Source organism: Miniopterus schreibersii (genome assembly GCF_964146895.1).
Source record: "Miniopterus schreibersii genome assembly, chromosome: 10".
Taxonomy (NCBI): domain Eukaryota; kingdom Metazoa; phylum Chordata; class Mammalia; order Chiroptera; family Miniopteridae; genus Miniopterus; species Miniopterus schreibersii.
Genome location: NC_138110.1, coordinates 44395372 through 44416666, shown reverse-complemented (window position 1 = coordinate 44416666; position 21295 = coordinate 44395372). Strand labels below are relative to the sequence as shown.

General features: G+C 37.6%; 1 protein-coding gene across 7 annotated transcripts in view; it reads right to left on the bottom strand.

The window, feature by feature from the left end:
• Positions 1 to 21295, bottom strand: part of ARHGAP28 (Rho GTPase activating protein 28) — a 144549-nt gene that overhangs the window by 64481 nt on the left and 58773 nt on the right. For all 7 annotated transcript variants that reach the window (XM_081149188.1, XM_081149192.1, XM_081149189.1 and 4 more), the window contains one exon: positions 1639 to 1841. In XM_081149188.1, coding sequence (XP_081005314.1) covers positions 1639 to 1841 — 203 coding nt within the window. The remainder of the gene's footprint in view (positions 1 to 1638; positions 1842 to 21295) is intronic.

The window sequence follows — 21295 nt, the reverse complement described above, 5'->3', positions numbered from 1 at the left end:
ATTCCCAGTTAAGGGCACGTACCTGGGTTGCAGGTTTGATGCCCGGCCCCAGTCAGGGCGTGTGCGGGAGGCAACCAATCAATGTGCCTCTCTCACATTGATATTTCTCTCTCTCTCTCTCTCTCCCTCCCTCCCTTTCTTCCACTCTCTCTCTAAAAAAAAAGTCAATGGAAAAATATTTTTGGGTGGGGATTAACAACAACAAAAATACCCTTCAAGAATGAAAGTGGTATAAAGTCATTTTCAGGCAAATAAAAATCAAGAGATTTTATCACCAGCCAACTTGCTCTGTAAGATATGCTAAAGAAAGCTCTTTTTAGGATAAAGGAAAAGACATGAGATGATAATGGATATATAAAAAAAGAAGTAGTAGAAATGTTAAGTATGTGGATATTAATTTCTTTAAAAGACAGAAGGCCACTTTCTCTTCTTAAATTAAGTCCTAAAGACTAAAGCCATTAGTTGGAACAGAGCAAGGCAGGTGTCTATGTAGAGGAGTAAGCTAGGGATGTTGGAGCCTGAGATGAGAAGGGCAACCTTGAAAGGTAAAGAAAAATTGGTAATGTACAGAGGGATGGATCAAATAAGTATAAACAAGTATATATATTTAAGATAATGGAAGCGAATTTTCTCACTAAGAAGGAAGTCACAAATATGTTAAGGGAGAAAAGTACAATGAACCTAATGGTCTTATATTAAAATTGAAGGTATAGCTGTGAACTCATATATTTCAATGTATTTAATTAAAGACATATAGATATAAATGTGTATATGTATGGAATACATATACATACACATTGTATAAATACATATAAGTACATGACATACACATATATGTGTAGGGGTGTGTGTATACATATATATATAGATGTGTATATATGTGATATGTATACACATATATGTGTAGATGTGTATATATGTGAGAGAGATATGTGAGATATATATATATTATTGCCTAATAAAAACATTCTTATGGGAATACCTGTATACTTTCTAACTGAACTACCTTCAGTCTTTCTTGGATGTCTAATGTATTTATTTGTTGATAGGTAGGACCTAGAGTAACTTTGCCCCCTTTGAAAACTAAAGACAATTATACTCTTTTATTATTTTTTATTTTGGTTCTCAGCCTTCCTCTGTTTAGTTTTACTAAGCTAGTATATTTTATATGGCTTTTATTTTGGGTGATACAAAAGAATACATTCTTTAAATACATTAATAACAGTAAATGCTTCAAAGTCAAAGACTTTTTTCTTTAAAATTATACTGGCAATTTCTTCCATTTCTCTCTCTCTCTCTAATTAATAGTCAAGTATACAGAGATAAAGGCCATCAAAGTTAGAACACTTAGTCTGATAGATCATAATGAATCATGATAGGCACAGCATCCTAAGCAGCGATATGTAAGGGATCGATTTGAACTTTGTTGACACCCCTCCTTCAGGTCATAACACTTTGCATAGAAGCCACCCTGAGCCAGTCCAGTAGATATAAACCAGTGGGAACAGGTAGCTGATATGCTGAATTCTACTAAATTCACTTGTTAAACTACTAATGGGATGAGTTCTACCTGCTGACAGAACAGGAGAGAGCACAAAAAGTAAGTCCACACACAGAAAAAGGAATCTTGCACCTTACCATCCACAGGCTTGACCTCAGCTGGCGCCTGCTCTTCCTGCCCTCCCATGCTGTTCTCTTTAATACTTTCTGTTTCCCTCCAGAAGTCCTCCATGGAGGCGCTGTCTACGGAGGCCTGTGAGTTGGAGCGGTTGAAAGCAGGAGGATGTAGGGATTCATTGGACAGCATCCTGTTAATTCTTCTGCAGCGAGGAATGGATTTTCTGAGGATAGAATAATATTTGTGAATTAAAATTTGTGTCTTCTATTTCCTAAATCACAAACTCCAATTTAGGTTTAAAATCCATGGAGAAATGAAGCTAGTGTGGGTGAGAGGGGTTTGAGAGGATAATCTCCACTCAGGGGTGGCCCTTTTGTTTACTCTCTATAATTCATAATGACTCTGTGGCCATTTAGGACTTACCACAAAAGCACTTTTATAATTTCACACACTCACAGGGTAGGAGGTTATTTGTATTAGTCAAAACATTTATAGTCTGTCTCTGTAAAGTAGCTAAGATGATGACAGAGGTGTAAAAAGCTGGCAGCTCACACCCATTAGGGTTGCCACACACACACAAAACCCCCACAAAACACAGAAAACAACAAATGTTGATGAGAATGTGGAGAAACTGGACCCCTTGTGCATCACTGGTAGGAATGTAAAATGGTACAGCTGTTGCAGAAAACAGTACTGACGTTCCTTAAAAGATTGAACGTATGATCCTGCAATTCTACTTCTGGGTAAATACCCCAAAGAATTGAAAGAAGGGTCTCAAAAAGATTTTTATACAACCATGTTCATAGAAACAAAACAAATATCTGTCAACCAATGAATGGATAAACAAAATATGGTACATAATACATACAATGAAATAGTATTCAGCCTTAAAAATGAAAGGAATTCTGATATATGCTACACATGGATGAAACGTGAAGATATTATGCTAAGTGAAATAAGCCGGGCATAAGAAGACAAACACTGAACGATTCCGCTCACATGAGGAACCAAGGGTAGTCAAATTCAGAAACAGAAAGTAGTTTCTAGGGGCTGGGTGGAGGAGGGAATGGGTAGTTGTTTAATGAGTACTGAGTTTTATTTTCTCAAGATGATATGAGTTCTGGACCTGGATGGTGGAGATGGCTGTGCAACAATGTAAATGTACTTAATACTTAATATGTGCTTAATACTTAATACCTGCTTAAAATGGTTAAGATGGTAAATTTTATCTGATGTGTATTTTATCATATTTTTTTAATTGAAAAAACATTTTTAAGTTAGTTTTTGAGATAATGAGAAAGTGAGAGAAAATAATCTATAACATTCAATGGAAAATCCTTTATTAGGATGGGAAGTATGACATCAGCATATGTAAAGCACACTGATATTCACGAAGGTACAAAAAGAAAGGGAGATAAGAAAAACATCCATTTGCTCATATTGTCCATACCTCTAGGAATCCTAGATTTCTAAATCACCCTTATAAACATTTCTGGAATTTTATCATTGATCCTTTCATGGTTCCAGGCTGAAAGGCATTCTAGTTTTGAACATTAACTGGAGCAAGGTAGTCAATTTACTTTTAAAAATCAAAGCATTTCAGGAAAATATGAAATATCCTCTTTTATTGTATATGTTGTGCTGTGTGATAAAAACAATTTTAGGCCGCTTTTTTTTATAATTAGGTGATAAAAGTTTTTCACTAAATTATAGTTTGACAAGACACATTCTGGTGAGTGAAAAACAGATGAAATCGACATAGGTACCAAGGCAGTTACAGCTCTTTATTATTCTTAGGCATTTAAGCCTTTCCCCTTTTGCAACAAGACTAATACTAAAGGCTGCTAACAAATTCATAGAGCTCTAGTATATAAATACTTCTTATACAACTGTAATCAATTATGAGTGCTCATACAGCCTACTGCCCTTCATATACCACATTCAGAAAAAGTTTATAGATGCCCCAAAGTCTCTCTTGTTCTTGACTTTTTAGGTTTCTTTCTTTAAAAAAATTAATATGCTTGACTTGAATAAATACACAGTCTTAACAGCAGACATGGACAAAGTTTTAAAAAATTATAATACAGTATATTAATAAGTGTAAAAGTTTAAATTATATACAATTGTATAAAGCAGAAATTCTCCTCCCATCTGTATCATATCAATATTGCTCTACATGCTGCTTTCTTTTCCCCACTCAAAAAAAAGTCATAGTCATATTTTCTACTCCAATACAAAGATGTCATCTTAATGGCTGCATGGAATAGCATAATTTATCTTAGAAATTAAGCAAAATGCAGATGTACCCATGTACTGCAAATGTTTGAAGAAGTGACAGATTTGAAATAAGTAAATCTTAGAAGATAAGGCGCAGATACATTTAGGGCTAATAATGACAATTTTAGTTACAGTATATAGTTTCTTACTCATGCAAAGGGTATCCTGATGAATCTCAGAGAAGACATCATAAAACTGCTGAGGGCAGGGGGATCAGATGTGAAACACAGATCATGAGCGTCTGAGTCACACACTGGTTTTGTCTGACACAATCCACCTAAAGTATGCTTGAATTGCAATGATCAACTATTCTTTTTTGGCAAAATAGACAGCATTTTTGGGATAAGCACATTTAGAAGCTCTCTCTCTTTTTTAGTCAGGAATCCAAATATTTCCCCCTTCGTCGCAGGGTGGAGTAGGGACCATGACCTTCCATTCTTGAAGCATCACATAATTGTGATCCTCAGGCTCATGCAACACTTCGATGAGCCTTAATGTGTAGCTGCATACCTCACCATATTAGGATAAACAGACCTTAAGCTTCATCAGCTGTTTGTATTTTTTAAATTTCAAAACAATACCAGGAAAACATTACACGAAAAACAGAATGCAATTGTATTACATAGTGACTTTCTTTTTTTGGAAACACCATTAGGTTTAAGATTAGATTTTAAGTTCATGGTAATTACCATAAATTCCAAGTGGCATTTTAAAAATACATTTTATTATTGTGTTTTCCTCAATTACCTTTTAAGAAATAAATTATATTGTATTTTAATGATTACTAGAGATCTGTAACTGATAACTGTCTACCTTGAATTACTAGTTTACAATTTCATAACAATGTAAATATCAAGAGTCTAATTCTCTTTCCTCTTCATATTACTATGGTGACAATGTTGCTTCTTCGCATGTCTATATTCCACAATAGTTAGTTTTTTTAAAAAAGTTAAAAATCTTTTTAAAACTTAATAAGCCGTCTTTCTTGTGCTCTTTATTCCTTCCGTCACGTCCGTGTACCCCTAACAGGTCACTTCCGTTAAGCTTTGAGAACTTCCTATAACATTTCTTCTCTTTCCTTACCCTTTCTTAGACTGTGAGTCTGCTGGCAACCAATTCCTTCAGGTTTCTTTCCAATAAGTCTTTAATTCATTTTTACTTTTAATGAATATGTTCACTGGGCACAGAAATTCAGGCTGACAGTTTTTTTGTTGTTTGTAAAACGCTTTTAAAGATGTCAGTCCATTGTCTTCTTGACTCGATACTGATAAGGAATCAATTAAAATTCTTATTGATGTTCTTCTAACTATAATGTTTTTCTTCTGTAGCTGCTTTAAACATTTTCTCTTTATCTTTTGTTTTTAGCAGTTTAAGTATGATATGCCTAGATTGTAGTTTTCTTTCATTTATTCTGCTTTCGGTTTACTGAGATTCTAGAATCTTTCACCAATTTTGGCATATTCTTTTTTTTAATCTTTATTATTTTTAATATATCTTTATTGATTTCAGAGAGAGGGAGGTGAGAGAGAGATAGAAACATCAATGATGAGAGTCACTGATCAGCTGCCTCCTGCATACCCCCAACTGGGGATCGAGCCCAAAACCTGGGCATGTGCCCTGACCAGGAATCCAACCGCTATCTCCTGGATCCTAGGTCGATGCTCAACCGCTGAGCCACGCCAGCCAGGCAATTTTGGCATATTCTTATCCATTTCTCTTCAAATATTTCTTCCATCCTATTCTCTCTCTTCTCTTTCTCTGGAACTCCAGAAACATGACTGTTGGGCCATTTGTCCCAAATATTCCTCACAACTGACTTTGCCTTTTTCCCCACCCATTTTCTGTGCTTCAGCTTAGATTTCTATTGCCCTGTCTTCTGGCTCACTCTTCCTTTCTTCTGTGTGTCTAGTCTGCTAAGTCCATCCAATGAATGCTTCAAATCTGACTTTGTGTTTTTTCATATCAAGAACGTCCAATCAGTGCTTTTGAGAGATTCTACTTCTATGTTGGCATTATTCATCTTCTTATCCACTTTCCTCTAATTTCCTTAACATATTTATTATTATTTGAAAGTTCTGTCTCTTAATGTCAACATCTGTGCCATCTATATTCATGTGTCTATATTAGTGTCTGCTAATCATCAATATTTGTGTGTCTGCTAATATTGAAGCACAATCAATCAGTTGTTCATAGGTCACATTTTTATTTTCCTTTACAAATCTCCTAACTTTGTGTTGTATGGCAGACATTGATTTTAAAAGAGCTCTAGAAAACTGGAGTAAATAATAATTACCTCCAGATGCACAAGTTTTTTCCTTTGTTCTGATCGTTGAAGTGAGGTATAGATCTCTTCAATCCAATCAGGAGTTGAGCTGGGTCTGGGCTGGGTTGCAACTTTAATAAGTTTTAGGTCTCCTTCAGTTTCAGACGCTTCAAGGGGGAGATCTGTTCTGTCTGTATTACAGGTCACTCCCTGTAGGAGGACTTTGGGGTAAACACCATGGGACAACAGAAATCTCTTTCTGCTTTAGAGCTCAGCCCCCAACCTCCTGTGTTGCTGTGCTCTTCGCAAAAATCCTAACGGGAGAACTATCATGTGTGGAGAACTAGCTCTGCCTTTGGCACTTCTACAAATTCCAATCTGTTGAGCCAGTGTAGGCAGCTATTAACAACTCCACTGGTGCCTCCTCACCTCAAGAGAGTCCCTCTACCTATGCAGGTGTGATCTTATGTCCCCTCAGATATTTGTATATCTGCTTATAGCTATACATATTTTTATACCAGAGAAAAAATATAACAGGGATTTAGAGGGAAAACTCTGAAGCCAGCTGGCCCAGGCTTAAATGTAGACTCTGCCACCTCCGAGATCTATGACCTTGAACAAGCTATTGAACCTCTGTGCCTCCATTTCCTAATCTATAAAATAAGAATGTTACCAAACTGGAGGGGTTCACCCGTTGGGTGTTCCATGCAAGAATGAGACATGGTTCTTGCAAGGTAGTTTTATTTACTTGCAGCAAGGATACATATTCAAAACTCAGTCTCCCCAAAGGGAGCCATTGCTTACAAACACTGTTTAGTCAATTACATATTGATTTCTTCTTCACAGCTGACTACACTTACTTCATTGAGTTCCTGTCTAGCTCATCCTGTTTACATCTGCATCTACAAAATACTGGGCTACATTTTAATGTTTAGCAAGAATAGCATTTAGTAATAACATTTAGAACTGATCAGATCTTGAGACCCTTGTCCTATATAACAGAAATATTAATCATATACATTTCATGGAGTTATTATAAGGATTAAGTGAGTTAATATATTTAAAATGCATGGCACATAGCAAGCCCGTGTGTTAAGTGGTTGCTATAATTTAACTAACTTGCTAGCATGCTCATAGCTAGATTTAGGATCAGGTTATAACAGGTGCTAGAATATCACAGGGGCACTAAAATATCACTAGAAATGTAATGAGATAAATAAAACAAGATCAATCAATCAGAACTGCTCGCTGACTCAACATCATTCTCAAGGCTTGTTTCCCTCCCTTAGGTCCAATGTGGACATCTGACACAATTCTGGCCACAGTCACACAAGAAACATTCCTCTCCATGGTTTCAGTAAAATCATTTTTTTTTTTTTATATAGGTGCTATTTCCTTCTTTCCCTCCTTCTCCCTTATTAAAATGTGGACAGAATGACTGGCGGGTCAGCAGCCATGTTGTAATCACGAGAGAAAAGTCAAGAACAGTAGTCGTCAGCCTTGAGTCCCAGAAATGATGTGAAATGCTGCCTATCTCTGGACTTCCAGAAATGTGAGAAAAATAAACTCCTATTTTTAAAAACTAATCTTTGTTGTTGCTATTGTTACTTGCAGCTAAAATCATTCTGAACTGATATAACTGGGAAAAATATTTCAATAGGTCATTTGGGGAAGGGTGACATAAGACACCCTCTCCACCACACTAAGAGTAATATTTGAGTAAAAATAAACAGTAATAACCTGCTTCCTAAAGGGAGGTGGGGTCTAATGTAATGATTTTCAATTTTCTAGCCTAACCCATGTCTTGGTCTGGTATTGATCCGTATACTAGGGAGTTAAACTTTATGCTGAAGCCATCCCTGCCTAAATATACAGGGAATAGATTCACATTGCTCTCCAGTCTAACATGTTTGAAGAGTTTTAGGAAGATAATTAAAGATTTCCCCTTCCCCTTCTGAAAAGAGAGGACTTAATTGTTCACTGTCAGTGTCTGAATGACGCTGGTGCCAGCATAGTGTGGCCATGCAGAGGAATGGGCTTGGGTACCGACCACAGTGGGAATTTACAGCAGGGCTCTTGCAAGACAAATCACTTGCTCTCTGGGAAAGGCCCTGGGCACAGTCCCAGTAATGCAGCTGTTTGCCCTCTTAGCTTCCTCAGGAGGCCATTCAGATAAAGTAAGAGGACAAATCCCTTGTTTTTATGCTCTGGCTTCTCAGTAATCTTTGGATTCTAACATGCATATAAACAAGCTCAACTTGGATGTCTTGCAAAAAGCACTTGAAAGGCAACGGTGATAAAAGGAAGCTATAGATGCAGAGTAATAGAAGCCAGAACAGAGAGGAGGTTCCCACTTTCTTTCTCAGGCTCCCCGATTCTATTTTTCAAAGTCACTCTGGCATCCTCTCACACTCATCCTGCCGCCCGCCATCCCAGTTTTCTGTTCCTTTCCTGGCCCGCATCACCCCTCTTCCTGGACAAGGCCAAAGCTGAAGCAGCTGTTCCATCAAAAGGTAAACAGGTATGCCTGAACCTCTCTGTTGCCAGTAAAGGATACAAAAAATGTGTTTGTAGATTAGGGGGAGGCTTAAAACAGCCAACAAATCTCAGTCACTCAACAAGGAATATTTTAAATGGTTTTAAAAGCTGGAATTTTTTTTTTCACCAATTGAAATTCACATCAACAATTAAATTCTTACGCATCTATGAGTCACCCCTGAGTGTAAGCACTTTGCTAGAAATGGGGAATGTGGCGATGAAGGAAAGAACAACTTCAAACCCTTATACACCCCATCCCAGTGGATTCCAGAGGAGGCTCAAATGGGACAAGCTGTTCCGTAAAAGAGAATGACAGAATCTTTTCCCGGGGCTGGGGGGGGCAGCAGGTTTCCCTGGACTTCTAGCTATGAAAGTGAAGCAACTCCATGTGCTTGACTCAAAGTAATCTATGCTATGTTCTGTCTACTGATCTACCAAAGAGAAGGCAATTAAATAAAATTAATGTTTGTATAGTTGCCACATAATTAAAATATATTAATTATATGGGCATATATATACAAATAAAAAATCAAAATATAATGTTTCTTAAATTCTCCCTACTTTGGCTCAAGGGAGGGGGAAAAGGAAAGTGAATGTGAATGAGTATGGAGTTTCTTTGTGGAGATTAACATATTCTGGAATTAGTGGCGATGGTATCACAACTTTGTGAATATACTAATAAAAACCCGCTGAGTTGTACACTTTAAAAGGGTGAACTTTATGTTATGTGAATTATATCTCAATAAAAATACCATATCAGAAAAATTACCTTTCTTTAATTTTTTAAAAGATTTTGATAATTAAAAGTGCTTTGATACTGACAATACAAACAGCAGTAAGGATGCAGAACAACAGGAATTCTCAATCATTGCTGTTGGGAATGCAAAGTAGTACAGCCACTTTTGAAGACAGTTTGGAGATTTCCTACAAAACTAAACATACTCTTGCCATACACTTCAGCAATCACTCTCCTTGGAATATATCCAAAGAATTTAAAAACTTAGGTCCACGTGAAAAATCTGCACACGTTTAAAGCAGCTTTATTCATAATTGGCAGCTTTATTCATAACTAAGATGTTCTAAAGTAGGTGAATGAATAAACTATGGTACATCCCAACAAAGGAATATTATTCAGAGCTAAAAAGAAATGAGCTATCAAGCCATGACAAGGCATGGAGGAAACTTAAACTCATATTTACTAAGTGAAAGAAGCCATTGTAAAATGGTTGCATACTGTATGATTCCAACTATATGACTTCGTGGAAAAAGCAAAACCATGGAGACAGTAAGAATATCAATGGTTGCCAGGAAGAAAGTGGGAAGAAAGGAGAGGGAAAGGTGAACAGGTGGAGTAAAGAGGGATTTTAGGGCAATTAAACCATTCTGTTTGATACATGTCATTATATAACTATCCAAACCCACAGAAATGTTCAATACCAAGAATGAGCCATTATATAAACTACAGAATTATGGGTGAGTGTGGTGTGTCAGTTCAGGTTCCTCAATCGTAACAAATGCACCGCTCTGATGGGGGAGGCTGCTTAACGGGAGAGGCTATGCATGCGTTGGGGCAGGTGGTACAAGGAAAATCCAAAGCGAAATATAAATTCAACTTACTAAATTCTGGCAGGAGTGTGTTGGTCCTTTGAATAAATATTTATCAACATCCCTTGATTCCACTTCTTTCACAATATAATTTTTCCACATTCAGACTCACTCCATGATGGTTTTAATTCTATAATGTCTAGTTGAGCAACAACCATCTTGTGTTCCATTTGTTGTCATTGGCTAACATTAAGACAGCTACTCCTTACCTTCTGTACAAACAGCTTTAAACGGTAAAGCCGTAACTAGGGTTTCCAATGAAACAGGGGATCATAGAATTGGAGAGCAGAGAGGGAATTTGAGAAATGCCCCAAATAAATCAACACGTTTTATGGATAAGAAAAATGAAACTCAGAGAGGTCAAGTAATTCATCCAAGATCACACTGCTAATTATTAAGAACCAGAACTACAAACTTGGTGTCCTGATACCTAATCCCATGATCTTTTCCCCCTGATCACCAGTCTTCTGATTCATTTATACTTTATGCTCTTTAATTGCTCACCAAAAAAAGAATAAAGCTTCAAACTTTTACTCCACCAAAACAGAAAACTATACACATTGTTGAGAGAGAAAAAGAGATGATGTATAAACCAAGAATGAAAGTAAGTACCACTTTCGCTGTTCATAATACATGAACATTACCTGCCAATGTATGCCACTTAGCGTCATCTATAACAATGACTTGAAGATACGACTCACCTCAACTATTACGTTTTAAACTATCTGAAATTAGAAATTACAGGAGGTTTATTTTGACATCTCTCAGACTATCAAAGTTCCTGGTATGATGCCTGCTTCATATGAGTAAATACTAAATGTGTAAAGATGGATGAATTGTAGGTACAGATAGATCCTTTTTTAAGGGACTGCCGTATTGAAGAAACATGTTTCAGAGAATTATTTTATAGGTTTAATAATTTTCTTTATGTGTTACAAAAAATTTTAAATTTTACTAAACAAAATAAAAACCTATCTTCTTCCTCCTTCCAAATTTAATGATTTTCCTTTAAACTCAAGTTTTCACTTAAAAAAAAAAAAAGCCAACAGCTTGTTTTTAAAAACCTGAAGTTAATCACTGTTCTCCAATTTCCTTTCTCTCACAGACCTCCAAATTGTGGAAATCAGTTCCAGGCAGTGCCAGCTCAAAAAAGATAACAAAGGTATGCTATTTTGGAAAAGAAAAGGAAACAGAAGACCAGAGAGAGGGAGAGAGGGAGGGGAACAAATGCCACACAAACTTTCATGGAAGTCCAGAGTCCTTAAGTTGTATGCATTGTCCCAGAGACAACTGCCAGGGCCTTCTGGCCTCAAGCAGCACTCTAATGTGCAGGAAGATAGATGCCCAAGGAGAGCATCGCAAGGCAGGGATCTGTGAGATGACGGTCATCTTTTCTTTTCCACCTTTTCTCAAAACAACACAGAACAAACTCCAAAAAGCATCAAAGTGATCTAGGTTATTTTCCATTTCTAAAGCCTTGCTTCAGGTGGGGCACACTGATGCCAAAGGGGAAAAAGGGCTGTCTTCCACAGAGGAGGGCAGATTTTGAAAGTGGATACAGCTTCCCACCGAAAATTAACCTTACACAACACCTTAAGGGAAGCAAACAAACAGGCAGAGACGGTTCGGCACCCAAAGCCTGTTTACTTTCAATAAATATTTATTGGGCATAGACATATAAAACTTTTTCCCCTCTGGTGAAATCTTAAGTCTGCCTAGATAAACCTTATCTTATTGCCATCACTAGTTTCCACAACTCTACCAACCAGCCACCCTGGCTAATGTTCGTTTCTCATTTTCCATTTGTCATTTAATTTAAACTTTTAAATTAATTTTGAATGAAATATGAAATCACAGAAGTGTGTGTGTGAGAGTGTGTGTATACACATGAAAAGGAGACGGAAGCACAGGTAGGTTTACTGACAGGGGACTTTGCCAATTTTATTTCCAAAGGTCTGATATGACTTTTGTTAAATAAATTAACTTGCCAATCTCATTATTTATAAGGCCTATCGGATTTTGTAATGAGGTATTTTTGAAAAAAGACAACAAAGTTGAACTTAACAGAATTCAGAAGAGAAAAAGAGAGAGAGATTAACTTTAAAAAGAGTGCAGCAAATTGGATACCACCGAATTTCTTAGGCAGCATGAACACTTAGCTTTTTCTAATGAAATGACTAACATGTTGAATATAAAATGTTGCACTCAAGTAAGTGGTTACTGATTTAGAATAAGAAAGATCTGAGTATCTTTGGAGGCAAAGGGCAGGAAGCTTTTTGAAAAGGAGAGACTGATTTGGGGGGGTGAGGTGGGGGGTACCCAGCAGGGCTGCCAAGGAGGCAGGAAGGTATAGATTCAGGCTTAGCAGAAGTCTCATTTTTCTCAGTGAGAAATAAAGACAGGGAAGATGAAGATTTGTAATGGAGGAAGGCAAGCGCCACATGATCTCAATATTCTCTGAAAACATAGGTATGCATGTGTGTGTGTACACTCTGCTACCATCTTCCAAGGATTTCTTTCCAGCAAGCGCTCGCCCGTAGAACCTTGCTGGCTATCTACTACTGGGGCCTGCTGCTCTTGGTGGGCACCTGGGCCTTTCTAAGAGTTATTAAATATTTGTAACTTCACCCTTGCATGCTGCTATACAGTTTGTTAAGCATTTCTATCCATCCATTTACCAGACTGTCTCCAAATGTAGGAAAAGCCTATAGGCCATTGATATAACAATCCGGCTTTGCCACCTGCTATAGTTTGAATTTAGATTCCAACTTTACATATGAAATGTAATGGTATAACTGTTCCTTTGCTTCATGTTTTCCAACTTTTCTTGGAATGGCCCAGGCAGCGGCCTGGGTATCACCAGTGCTTAGGGAGGTATAGCCTCTAAATACCTTGTCCCCTGTTTTGTAAATGGGAACTAGGCCCCCAAGTGCCTGCTTTCACTTTAAGGGCTGGGCTATAGCAAACTAGCCCAGTGAGAAGGAGGCATGTGACCTGGAGCTGGAGTCAGTGAACATGTGGACAAGTCCAGTCTGCCGCTGGCTTTTTGAAAAGTCGGCTTTACTGACACAGAGCCACTTCCACGTGTTTAAGTGTAGTCTATGGGCGCATTCGTGTCGCAGCGGCCGAGCTGAATAGATGTAACAGATCTCATGGACCACAAAGCAGAAAGCATTCACAATGGCCTTTTACAGGAAGTCTGCTGACTCCTGACCCACAGAAAAAGAACGTGTGCAGGAGCGGGCTGCTGCTGTCACCTGCCTAGGACAGGTCTAGAGAAATCCTCTCCCTCCTGCAGATTAAGGGGACGGACTGTTTCCTGAGGAGCCAAGGCTGTCAGACAATACCCTCCCCATTCCTCCACCAGGACCACAGGCTGCGCCCTCCCGGAGCACTAGGAAGCTCTAAGACAACTCTCCTTGCTGGACCTCAGGAAGAATGGGAGGCTCATTCACAATTGTTTGTGCTATTTTCATACTCTGGTCTGAATCTCTGTATAAAGGTCACTCATCTAGAGAGAACAATGCTGAGGTCCACTCCTGGGCTTAGAAAATTAGCTTTTAATAAAGCCAATATGCAGGAAAATAATGGCAACCTGTGAAAATAAAATTTCAATGTCTCGGTTGACTTCTCTAGAAAATTTAAATGTATTTAATCTTCCTTCCTGCACCTAGGAAAAATTGTAATTGAGAAATTAAATCAGTCATGTGATTTTAAAATTCCAAGGTTCAATATCTGTCGAGTGAACAAAAAGCAGGATCCGAAATAAAGGCTTTAGACCCTTTAGTGAAGCTAAACAATGTACAAGAAAAACTGAAAACCAGTGAGTTTTTAGTATTGCAAGTTAAGAAGACAATGCACTCTGAAACAAAATTATTGGAGCATTGCTATATCCTGGGAGACACAGATCAGCAACATGATGTCAATAGCCTGGGAAGGACCAGGTTCCTCCTGCAGGGACAGGTCAGTTCCTAGACCCCTCGCAATTCACAGGACTGTTGACCCATTTTCCTATTACATGTCAAAGGTCAATGAGCTTATTTTAAAAAGTGACAGCTTCTCTAATATTTCTGAAGTCAGTATAAAACGTTAATCAAAAACCACTGCAGCAGTTTACTTACTGCATTAGGAAGGGAAAAAATGGATTCGAACAAAACTTGCTAGTCTATTATAAAACTGAGTTTGTGGGGAGGACCAGACAGAATTGCAAGAAGACTGTCCATCACGTGTAGTGAGAATGCTGTTGAACATAGAACAAACTTGGCAGCTATTTTAAGCACAATTTTCTGTGTATTTTACAACACCATAAGTCTAGAATTACACATCATGCACATTCTCTCAAAGAGAAATATTATTGAACACTAAGTGGAAAATCAGTTTAACAGTGTTTATCTAATATTTATTATTTTTCCTAACTGAAAATGAATAAAGAATATTAGTTTTATCATTGTACAGAATTTACAAAGTAAAACCTCTCTCTCCCCTCCATAGCCTTTGCATGAATGATCGAACAGAGGTTTGGGCAAGTAATCCAACACACTCTCATATTGATGAATGAGTTTGAGTGTAAAATTTCCCATTCATATTGTGAATTGTATTTTCTGATATCCTTCTTGATTACCCTTAACCTTAGTGGGTCACCCTGAACAAATGACAAGTCTAAATCAAATCCTCATTTGGAAGCCAATATATATTCTTCACTGTTGAAAACAAACAAATTTATCATCTTTTCAATGTCACTGCCCAGAAACACATACTGTGTTTTATAATTCACAATGTGGCTTCACATAGAACTGAAGTGGGGGAAGGAGGGAGAGTATAAAAAGGCATTTAAACAGTTTCCTGAAAAATTGGCTGCAATTCCTTATCCTTTTTCACTCAGAATGTAACTTCCGGAGCTCTAAATTTAATTTTCTTCCACATCATTTCTATCCACCCCAAATTTGCTCATTTCCTTTGAGCATGGGAGGCTAGAAAGAGGGGAATAAATAAACATGAAATGGCATTAATGATATATATAAAAAGAGCATCCATGTTCTGAATACCTAAAATAACAGTTGAAAGAAATAATGTTATTATCATAATTAGCTAGTTAATATTAATAATAGGAAGAGAGCAGAGAGGAGGCCAGACATCATAAGCATGATCATCTAGACAGAAAGCTTCAGCTTCACACTCCCCAGGGAACCACAGGTTCATTCCCTGAAGATCACTGGGGGAAGAGATCAAACAAAGGGGAAGACGGGTATATGTGCAGAGAAGCTGGGGTGATGTAGGGAAGGTGCTTGCCTGTCAGTCTAACCTGGGAAAGATAATTGGCTAAGGGTGGGTGAAGCCACTGCAAATGTGCGAAATCATGAAGGGTTAATTTGTTAAGCTCCTGGTTATAACCCCAGACAAAGAGTTCTCTCTCTCTCTCTTGTTCTGCTCTTGTGCTCTAGCATTCTTGCTCCATGACATGCACTTGCCCAATGTATTCACCTGTTCTCTCTCCATAGCCATGTGGCCTTGGACTCCACATGCAGAATGCTGGAATGGAGACTATGGGCAGTGGCCTTAATTCTTGACCTGCTGTAGACAAGACTGGACTTTCCATAGCAGGATGGAGGGGAATGGGACATTGGTAACCTAGGAGTTTAATAGCACAAAAATAAAGATCACTCATCCTCCCATGTGAGTATCAGGAAAGTCTTTTCCTTGTGACATCACAAGAATTCCACTTCCACCAGTAACAGATGGGGAAAGAGAGGGCACCCCATCAGCAACAACTAGAGGAGCAACTTTCCTCATTTGTCTTTATTTGGAATATAAAAAGACCTTACCTACTCTTACATGCCAAGGTCTTCTATGTTAATCATGATCCACAACAATTATGGACCTTATACTTTATAGCATTTTAGATTTCACATTTATCATGTCTCATAAATATTTTATTTGGGAAGAAATGGAAGCTCTAGGTGTTAACTAACTTGCCCAAGGTCACATGACTTAAAGTAGAATGGTCCTTTTGGAAAGAAATGTGGAAAGCTTTTGCATCCAAATGATCAGTATAAATGCCACACAAATCACCCAGACTAACTGAGGCGTTTCTTTCAAGGTCTTCTTTATGTTCTGCTTAATGTTTAAAATACAAGTTAGAACCACGTAATTATAAGGAACAGATTTTGTTTACAAGTGGGCTGAACACTGGCTAGATGAGAGCCATTGCAACATTTGTGTATCTAATGAATTAACCGAAGAATGTATAGTTGAAAGAGGAAGAAAGGGATGGTAGCAATTTATGTAAAAACAGTGGGAAAACTCTATCTGATTAGGGAAAGAGAAACACAGAGTTCCACAAAGGTCACCATTACTGCACCATTATGTTAGTCTCCCTCCATTTCTTGCCTAAAGACTAAAGACTAAAGAACCCAAGGATAGGCATTTGACACTGTGAACCCATGCTTCTCTCTTGGACTGTGTCACTCTACAGGGAGTGCTCTGGAATGCTGTGGGAGAGCTTTTTGATTGTTGGAATGACTAGGGACCTTGCTGGTATTTAATTGGCAGGGCCAGGAATGCTAAGAGTCCTACACTGCAGTGGATAGTCCTGCATCAAGAAAGGATTGTCCTGTGTCACACATGACTTTCAAATACCCTGGTGGACATGCACCACAGGTGAAAAACTTGTTTATAATTCTTGAGACCTAGAGCCTGATTCAGTTTTACACTTAACATAAAGTACTTTTTATGCACAGAATCTTCCAGCAACACAATTATAATGCAAGTTGAGAGAAAACTATACTTTGTTTTGTTAGAATATTTACCGTTCTGGAAATTCAGATCACATGCAGCAATACTGCAATACAGCTCTTTTGGACCAGCCTCCATTGGCAGCATCCCCATTCGTGGTAAATACGCACATCAGAGAAACTACCTGACTCCTTCACCCTGTCATCTCCTTTAGTCATTTCCCAACATTTACATATTAAAATACTTATTCTATACACTTTCATTTTTTTCCTTTATCTTATATTAAAGTTGGGGCATTATATTGATTTTTTTTTTTTTAAATCATGTGCATTGGCAGGTTATACTATCTATAAATTTTATTTGGGGATAGTAAAAAAGACCATGTGTCTGACAGGACTGAGAGCCAGGGCTGTACACCTTTTTTTTTCCTGGACAACCTCTCACTCCTGGCAGAGGTAACTACGCTATCTCCTGGTTTTCCTGAACACTCTGCTTATTTCACTTGTACCCGATTCTTCAAAGCAGCCGTGTTCCCCACAGTTTCATCCCCACCTCTCTCTTCTTACTGATTTATCTCTCCCTCTTACTTCCCGGACTTGGGCTAACACTTGCTTGCCAAATTGCTCTCAAATCTAGACTTTGTGGTTCCCACCTTTTGCTGAATGTCACACACATTTTCATTTGCTCCCTGTATTGTAGTACTTAGATATCCTACCAGTGCAGTATCTCAGACAAAGCAAGTCCCAAACAGAACTCATTATCTTCCCTGCAAAGCCTGCTCCACCTATATTCTTATTTTTCCTGGTTAGTGACGATACAACTTAACAAGTCTGCAGAATTAGAAAACTGAAATCATTTTAGACTAATTCATCATTTTTTACTTTCCCAAAGCAATTGTTCACCAAATCCAACCAAACTATCCTATATCTTGAATATTTCTAAAATCTATGTAAAGCACAAGTGTCTACACTTGTTCTGAAATACAGTACAGCAGTATTGAAGTCTTAATGTTAAGTGCAGTTTAACTCATTCATTTCGCTTGTTATATAGCCTGTGGAAATCATAATTTTAGACAACTGTAGGCAAAAAGGTGTTAAATATAGGGTTTTTATGAAAATTTGGAAACAACCAACTAAGGGAACAGTTTGGTATTTTTTTTGTACATCTACACAAAGTTATTTTGTAGCCATTAAAATGTGCTAATGGAGTGTCTTTATTATAATAAGAAATGCCTGTCATAGTGTTAAATAAAACATCAGGATCTAAAATTATCTTAACCTTATGAAATGTGCAGGGGAAAATGACTGGAATGAATCATTAATGATGGTTATCTCTGGTGAAAGGATTATAGATTATTTGTATTTTCTTCCTAGTGTTGTTTTTTTTTCATTTTCCAGATTTTCCGCAGCGCTCATGGCCTTCCTATAAATAATTATTTCAGGTCCTTTTCGAGTCTCGCCAATGGTGCCCATACAGTTCAGCCTTCTTTGCTTCCTGGATCCTTTCCCTTCAGTGGATCCTCCGTGCTGCAATTAGATGAATTTTTCAAGATGTTACGTGTTCACGGAGGTCCCTTTCCACTGGCTCCCTACCAGGCAAAGGCCAAGGCGCAGACACGTAGGCATGTCATAGAAGGGTCGCACACCTTGTCTCCCAAGTGTGTTTCTTCAGTCTCATGCCCTTTAATTCCTCGCCAACAAGCAGATCCTGTGCCACCTTTGCTTGAACCAGCCATGGACTGTGGCATTCGTCAAGGCTGTTTTCTTGGTCAGGAATGTCCTTCCCCACTTTGCTGCCAGGTCAAGTAACACTTTATCCTTAAGACTCCCGCCAGTTGCCATAGCTCCCTGAAGCGTTTGCGACAGTCAGGAGCCACCTGCACTCTCCTCCTAGACACTGCTGTGGATACTCCCGCATTTCTCTTGGTATAAGAGAGATATAGCCCCAAGATTCCTCTTCCTGGGAAAATACTGTGTCTCTGTAATCTTTGTATCCTGAGCCCTGATACAAAATCGGGCACACAACAGGCACTCAGAAAGTATCTGATGAACGAGCAAATTAATGTATGCAGCGAAAGCCTGTAGGAAGAAAATCAGCAAGTACCTCAGATACCCATTTGGTGAAGAGAAATTGAAGCCCAGCTGTGGCAGAAGGAACCAAAATGTATTGAAAGAAGCAGAACTACTGAAGCTAAAGAGGAAATGACAGTTGGATTAAGGAGCGATTGATAACTGTTAGAGATTGTTAAAAAAGATGAATTAAACTTTTACATTAAAATAATCTCTTATGCCTATGTATTTAAAATATAGCAGTCTTTGAGAGTGGTGCCTAATACTCCCTCCCCCCCCCCCCCCGGGGTCATGGACTCCACTGTCAAACTCTTAAAAGTTTAATAAGATTGACATGTTTAAAGAACTGACTAAGAATTCTTAGTAAAATTTCTTTGTCTTTAATACAAATTCAATTTATATTTAACAAAAAACAAAACCTAAAAATAACACACCACGTTGGATGACACAGGTAAACAGCACACATTTCTGAAGAGGAATGCATTAGTGGGTATAGACGATTATAATAATCACGTCCTTTGACTCAGGAATTCTGAGAATGCCAGTGTTGTGCCTACTATTTTAATAAAAAATCCTAACTGTGCTTAAAACTGTGTTTTTGAAAAGTAAAACAAAACACCCATGGAAAACTAATGAGAAGCCAAGATACCAGATTCATATTCAAGGTACTATCACTCTGACTTCACATTAAGATTTTTAAAAATCTTAATGCCTGGGCCACATTCTAGGTCAACTGAATCAGAATTCCAGGGCCTGGAGCCCAGATATCAGCATTATTTTAAAGCTCCCACTGTTGAGAACCACTAATCTACATGAAAAGTTTTCCCCAATTATAGACCATGTCCCTGGAAGGAAATGTGTGTCTTCATAATTATCTTCATTATTAATCTCATTCTTAAAAAGTGAGAGCAAATTGTATATTCTTACTATCAAAGAAAGGTAAATAACACAGTGCAGTTTAAAGATCTTTTTTCACTCCAAGGATGCTGATATTTATTTCAGTTGATTTTTTTTCCTATTTTGAAAATACATTTTCAACACAAAATTCAAATCTGAATAAATTATCATATGGGAACATTTTGGTGTTTTCAGGCCAAAGGAAAAAAAGTCTGGAGAATAAAAAGTTTTGTAAGAAACTGAGATGTAAAATGAAAATTTGCTATTTTGGGGATCCCCACCCCCAAAGCAATATTTTAATAGCCTTGAATGGCAGTTATTGCTGTGGGAAAAAATTGTTTTAATCCTTTTAATCAAATTTTAAATGGTACAATCTTGTATCATTTTTCAGAGATTCACTTAATAGCAATAATGATTTCAGAGAACTATGTGGTCAGTCAATCTGAGACAGCATCCTGCAGGCATGTACTGATGAGAAGGTCACAGTGGGATAGGGGTGGTGACACTGGGTTCCAGCCCTCCCTTCCTGAGGGCTTCTTTTCTCCTTTGGGTTCTCACATCTTTACCCTAATTGTCACCAATTTATCCTGACTTGGGTATACATTTGCCCCATTTAAACTCTTTAATTTTTCTTTAAGTATATATGACGGGATACTTTTTCAAAAATTCTTTACTAAAAACTAAAGAAAGAAGGGGAAAATAAAAATAGTAAAAAAAATAATGGGAAATTTATAATACATAAATTTGTGACCAAAAATGGCTAATAGTGCAATTTGGCTGGTATAAATTAATAACTCTAGAAATTATTTATCTTGGTCACTTGATCTCAAAATGCTGTTTTGTTTAACTGACGTCTGCTCTATTTAAAGATAAGTGCCTTACTCCCAATTCAACCCACACCCTCAATAAAACTTATTTCAAACATTGTAAATCTCTTAGGGGAGTATTTTTGAAAAATGTTTAACTTCAACCCATATCAAGAAATATAATTTATATCTTTATCCAGGACACACATATCATTACTTGCAACAAGTACAAATTTCATGAGTCCCATTATGTCATATATTGTGATGTATTTCTATTCCATTTCCTCTTCTATTCCATTTTTTCAAATACTAATAATGACCTAATAAATTGATTTTATAATCTACTACTGGATGGTATCAGTAGCAGATATCCATCTTAGGCTAGCACTCACAGGTCCATGGAAGCTCATTTATAGGTCATGGGCACAATAACACTCCTTTCTCAGTCTCTCAACTCTGTCTGCTTCTTTAAAATTCCCAGGACCTGCTG